This window comes from Siphateles boraxobius, unplaced genomic scaffold (assembly GCF_051911475.1).
Source record: "Siphateles boraxobius isolate OS27281-9 unplaced genomic scaffold, OSU_SipBor_1 25, whole genome shotgun sequence".
Taxonomy (NCBI): Eukaryota; Metazoa; Chordata; class Actinopteri; order Cypriniformes; family Leuciscidae; genus Siphateles; species Siphateles boraxobius.
The window spans coordinates 26870483-26876672 of record NW_027508866.1 but is presented as its reverse complement, the minus strand read 5'-3'; the positions used below and the strand labels follow the sequence as shown (position 1 = coordinate 26876672).

The 6190-nt window shown below is 43.8% G+C and overlaps 1 protein-coding gene across 2 annotated transcripts; it reads right to left on the bottom strand.

Moving 5' to 3' along the window:
- Positions 1 to 380: 380 nt before the first annotated feature.
- LOC143749574 (uncharacterized) lies at positions 381 to 5467 on the bottom strand. 2 transcript variants are annotated; one of them, XM_077242021.1, is made up of 2 exons: positions 4823 to 5467; positions 381 to 1041 (listed from the first exon to the last, which is right to left on the bottom strand). In XM_077242021.1, the coding sequence occupies exons 1-2, from the start codon at positions 5066 to 5068 to the stop codon at positions 706 to 708; spliced, it is 582 nt and encodes a 193-aa protein (XP_077098136.1). In that variant the 5' UTR covers positions 5069 to 5467; the 3' UTR covers positions 381 to 705. The 2 variants fall into 2 exon arrangements, 1 of the variants encoding a protein (XP_077098136.1); XR_013207035.1 differs by lacking the exon at positions 381 to 1041 and adding an exon at positions 4526 to 4611.
- Between the last annotated feature and the right edge of the window lie 723 nt (positions 5468 to 6190).

The window sequence follows — 6190 nt, the reverse complement described above, 5'->3', positions numbered from 1 at the left end:
ATGACAGTGCAACTAAGGAGTATTTCATCAAACTCAACAATGGAACTTGCTGTGTTCAAAAGTCCAAAAACATGCATGATCTGTCTGGAAAGCACTAAGAAAATACATTATAGATGAGGTGGTGTGGTCACAGGTCACATACGTAGCTGCTGGAAAAGGATAGGAATCCTTATTTAGGTTTCGGACCACCAGCTCGTAAACATAAAAAGGACCTGTGCTGTGTTTACTTTTCTTCACAATGCTTCCTGTTAAATCAAGATATACTATGTCTTCTTTACATCTTTGGTGGGATATGTCAATGTTTTTCTTCGACCAAAGCATCACACCCTTAGGACGAAGGATCACTTTGTGGATAACCTCGTCTCGCTCATATCTTTTTTCTTCTAACATAATCTGGAGACTTAATGTTTCATTTTTATGTTTCCTGTCCTTCTTTCTTTGTCTCCAGGAAATGGTTTTCAGAACATCTGGTGATGGTGCCTCATCTCAACAGCCAGACTCTACCATAGATTCTTTAAGGTTTTCTATTTTCTTAAGATGGAGTACCCTAAGATAGGGTTGTATGCAATTGTTGATTTATTTCCTTTTGGTCATAAGTTCTTACCGGTCGCATTTGCAGCTCTGTTTTACTGTGAACTACCATGTCACCTCTGAACGACACCTGTGCTTTAAGCGTGTTCTCACTGTGCACAACAACATCAACTTCTACTGGGCAGTCAGTGAACAGGCAATAGCCAGAGCATTTAAAAGCAGGCGTGTTCCTGGTTGATCCTTGTATTTTAACCCTGTGGCCTGTAAAAGCAAAACTGCAATGTGGAAGGATAGTGCGAATGCCTGAAGAGATAATGTTAGTCCACTGCAATCCCTTGAAGTGATCCTTTTTTCTTTGTTTTTTCCAGGCAGTTTGAGTAATAAAAAGAAAAGGTGGTGGTGCAGGAACACTCTCTGTAAGAAGAATCCATCTTCTTTGTCAAGACTGACTTCATTGTCAGTATCACTCCAACTGTCACTGTCTTCCACCTTGGGATATCTGTTTTTGACCTACAAGAGAATAAACAGTAATTATAGAGAGTCATACAATATATCATTTAAAATCATTTAATTTGTGTTTCATCATCTGTGTGAACACATCAGATGATGAATGTGCACAACATCATCTCTCTGTTACCAATGTCATAGTTACGTTCGGCAGGCGATAAACGATGGGACAAAAACGTGCAAAGGTGCATCTTGTCGTCTGTGGAAGAGTGTTGAGATAGAACTGCACCTACCCCCACCTCTGACACGTCGATCTCCACCACGAACTGACGTGATGGATCAGGGGCGATGAGGATGGGAGCTGAACTGAAACAGCTCTTGAGGTTAGCGAATACAGCCTCAGCTGTATCGGACCACGTGAACGTCGTTCTGGGGGAGGTCAAGGCAGTCAGAGGAGCGGCTAGTTGGCTGAAGTTGCGATTAAAACGCCGATAGAAATTGGCAAACCCCAGAAACCTCTATAGGGCCTTACGGGAATATGGGCTTGGCCAATCCATCACAGCCTTAACCTTGTCAGGGTCCATACTGACTCCCTCAGACAAGATAATGTAACCTAAGAAAGGAACAGACTGTGCATGAAAAGTGCATTTCTTCGCCTTAACAAAAAGCCCATTCTCTAGCAACCTCTGAAGCACTCGTCTGCAGGCTGAACGTGTTCCTGGAGAGACGAAGAAAAAATCAATATGTCATCCAGGTAGGCATATATGAATGTGTCTCAAACCATTTCTCGACCATGTCTCAAAGCACGTCATTGACGAGTGCCCGGAAAACCGCTGGGTAGTTGGACAGCCCAAACGGCATGACCAAATATTCAAAATGACCCCTGGGGGTGTTAAACGCGGTTTTCCATTCATCCTAATCCTAATGCGGACCAAATGATAAGCATTTTGTAAATCCAATTTTGTGAAGACCGAGGCTCCCTGCAACCGCTCAAAAGCTGAAGACATCAACGGCAAAGGGTAAGTATTCTTTACCGTGATGTTATTCAGCCCTCGGTAATCAATACACGGTCAAAGAGAACCATCCTTCTACCTCACAAAAAAGAACCCCGCCCCCGCTGGAGAAGAGGAAGGACAGATGAACTCGGATGCCAGAGAATCAGAGATGTATTTCTCCATGGCCTCCCTCTCAGGAACCGAAAGAGAGTATAACTTGCCCTTAGGCTGAGAGACGTACCTGGCAGAAGATCTATTGCACAGTCATAGGGACGATGCGGAGGAAGAATAGCAGCCCGGGACTTACTGAACACTTCCTTCAGGTCGAGGTACTTAGCGGGCACGTTTGACAAATTCACCGACGACTCCTGCAAAACAGAACTGGACACAGACGAACAAGCAGACTCCAAACAAGACGCATAACATTGAGTGCTCCAGGTAGAACCAGAGCAATGTCCCCAGTCAATCCTGGGGTTGTGCTGAACTACCCAGGGATGACCGAGGACAATGGGGATATGAGGGGAGTCCAGAAGTAGAAAAGATAGTTCCTCGGAATGATTGCCTGATGTAACAAGTGTCAACTGAGTGGTGGTGAATGATATGGCTGGAAGTTCTTGACCATTCAGTGCATTGACAGAAATATTGTTAGTGAGTTGTGTGATGGGTATTTGAAGCTTACGTGCCAATGTCCAGTCCATAAAATTCCCTTCAGCTCCAGAGTCCAAAAGTGCCTGACAATGATGAGACCGGGTTGCCCACTGCTATCTCACCAGGAGGAGAGTGGAAGAGGCAATGGATGTGGAGATCCCGTCCGACAGTATCCTCTTCTCTACTGCCGAGCCCTGTCTTTTACAGGACCCTGGTTGAGAAAGTGGCCCGCTCCAGCGCAGTAGAGGCATAATCCACGGGACCTCCTCCTCTCCCTCTCCTCCCGGGAGAGCCGAACTCGACCCACCTGCATGGGCTCATGATCGTCAACAGGGCTGACCTTATCACCACCGCTGCCCTGGGGAGGTCCGAAAGTCCTAGGAACCAAGACTGCACGAGTGCGTTGCTCCAGGTGATGCAGGCGAGCATCCACTCGCAGGGCCAGCTCAATGAGTCCATCAAGATCCGTCGGCAGGTCAAGGGTATAGATCTCCCTATGGATATGGTCAGCCACCCCATGCAGGAACATGTCCCACTACGCCTTCTCGTTCCAGCGGCACTCTGCGGCGAGGGTGCGGAACTCAATAGAGTAATCGACAACGGATCGGTCTCCCTCATGAAGGTCCGCAAGTTGTCGTGCCGCCTCTTTACCTGCGACCGCCGGATGAAACACCCTCCTCATTCCTGTGAGAGTGCCTGGAACGAGGAACAGCATGGTCGTTGGTTCTCCCACACTGCCGTCCCCCACAGAGCTGCACGCCCAGACAATAACGTGAGAACCAAAGCTACCTTCGAATCCTCGGTGCAGAAAGTCTGAGGCTGTAGAGCAAAAAACATTGAGCATTTAGTCCGGAAGGCTCTACAGTAATTGGGCTCACACGAATAGCAACCAGGGGTTGGTAACCGTGTCTCATGTTGACGCCTGGCTGCGGGAGGAGTGGGGTGAACCGGCGATGGGGTTGGCGCAGTGGGTGTTGAAAGGTGTTGAATCTGCTGGGTGAGCTCGGATACCTGCGCCACCAATGCTTGAACCGCGCGACCGGTCATGGCGAGATTCTCTTCCTGTTGATTCATACGAGACATGTTGTGAGCAAGAAACTCTGAAAGTTCTGGTGTTCTTGCTGTCTCCATGGTGGTCAGATCGTTCTGTTATGTCAAAGAGAACAGAAGAGACAATATCAAGTAAAAGTTGGTTTATTGAGTCAATAAACAGTATAGCAGATGGATGAACACAAGAACGGTCTCGGAGAACTGTATTGTAGATGGATGAACACGGGAACGGTCTCAGAGATGTCAGGCAAGACAAACGAGTGGTCTCCACGATGACGCAGGCAAGCAGGTGGGCAACCCGATCCTCGAAGCCGGTGGTGAGTGCATTGAAGTCCAGGAATGTGAAGAGTGATCGTGCAGACAGGAACTCACAAGGGTAGACAGAATACATCCAGCGTGTAGGATTACAAATTTATTTAAATGTTTTAATTTAGGTTCAACAGTATTTTAACTGAGAAAGTGCACACACTGTTTTCCATTTTTGAGGCAATCAAGGTTTTGGACATTAACCTCTTGTCACATCTCAAAGGTCAGCTGGGCCTTTTGTTGATCTAATCAGGCTGATTGGATTAGCATCTCAAGGCTCTGAGTTACACTGTTACCTGATGAAATCAGGTAACCAGCTGAATCATGTACTTTCCTTTACATGTTTTGTTCAAGAGTCCCCTCCTCTATGAAATTAATCCCACCCCCTTGAAATGTATACAAACTGCAATGTAAAGTTCCCTTAGATTAGACTTGGGTAAGATTTTGGATGCAGCAGACTACAGCAAATAAACAATCCTGCTTAAAAGATACAATCCCAACGTCTCCTGGTCTTCGCTTCTGAGTCTCCTACACTTAAGAAGAAAAAGTGGGAAACTCCACACACGACGAACAGGCAGGATCGCGGAGACACGACGGGAATCAGATACCATGCAAGGGAACATCCAACAATGATCTGACAAACACAAGACGAAAGACCATGAGCTTAAATAGAAGCCGCTGATCAGTAACAGCTGGCGCTGATGATAATCAGTGACTGTTCAGCTGCTCGGCCCACACACAGCGTCAGAACGAGTCAGTGAATTCATGAACCGTGACACAGTGTTCGTTTTCTAGTAGTAAATGTGTATATTTTTAAATGTAAATAATATAATCTCATCACTTACATCTTCCTCCAGCTGACCATTTTTCCTTTCCTGTGCAGTGTCCACTGTTAAATCTTCATCCTCTTGTATTAAGTCCTTCTCCCTCGTATGTTCTTTTTCATCTTCCTTTTGAAATGTAGTCATATTTTCTATAACTTCTTCCTCCTTTGCCCCTTCAATCTCTGGTACATCTTCCTCTCCATCTTCCTCTTTTATCGCTGTCTTCACCTCATTTGAGGTCCCTCCCTTTAATACGTTCTTTTTCATCTTTCTTTTGAAAATCACTCATGTCTTCTTCTGCAGAGTTCTGCCCAGAACATGTGGTCTTGCAGAAGACATTCCCCTGTTTTTTGCTCAGATCTTGACTCCTGAAGCTCTTGGATTTGTTTAAAAATATCTTTAACAGATATGTATTGTTTTCTGGACTGTAAAAACTAATTTCTTTGTGTTTTAAATACATACTGTCAATAACATAGCAGAAATTACATTTTAAGCTTACAATTTAATATAGGCTTAATGCTAAAAATGCTAAATTACTTCCATTAAACTATAGTTCTTACCTTTCCAAATGTTTTGAAGACAATTCTGTATATAAAATTTAAATAAAACAATGATGAGGTGGATAACTCTGTGATGAAAATGTGTGAACAAAGATACAAAAATCCTTCCAGACTTGTATATGTGCATTCCCAGAAGAGATGGGAAATAGATTCGTGTTCAGCACCACAAAAGGAACATAAAGTGTCAATAACAGGAAACATCTTTTTCAAGTAAAGCTTCACAGGATAAAAAAGATGAAGTCATTTGTAAGACACATCCTTGACCTTATTGGTTATTAAATATTTAGAAGACAAAGTCCATACTTCCATGGAATATTGACAAACTGGCCATTCCAGTACGACACAATGTATGGGAGAGAAACAATCTAATTTTGAAATAGCTGTCTAATTCTTCTGTTCCGACTAGAAGAGTTAGATAAAAAAAAATATTTCCAATCATTGTATCAAAAGGATGAGCAACTGACAAAGAAATCTGGGATCTAGCTGAGTCTCTCGGAAGAGTTATTGCTCCATAAGGGATGACATTCATTACAATAGCAAACTCTCAAGGAGTGACGGATATATTGTACTTGTTCAAAAACTCTGAATAGGCCTATCCATTAGAACTGATTAATTAAGAAGCCAAAATAAAATTATTTTTAACCCAGTTTGGGAAAAACGACGACTTATTTTTATAAATAATATCTCAATTATTCCAAATAAAGTACTGGTGAGGACTAAAATTGTGTTTATAAATTAGGTGCCAGGCCAAAGGCGCTTGCGCTTGTCGATTTAAGGGGCAATTTGGTGATGTTGTAGTTACATAATAATAGGAAAGGGAGACCCCCCA

Coding starts and splice junctions, on each gene's coding strand:
- LOC143749574 (XM_077242021.1), bottom strand. CDS start 5,068: ATGAAAAAGAACGTATTAAAGGGAGGGACCTCAAATGAGGTGAAGACA. Junction 1,042..4,822: donor ATGGTCAGCTGGAGGAAGAT/GTAAGTGATGAG, acceptor ATTCTCTTGTAG/GTCAAAAACAGATATCCCAA.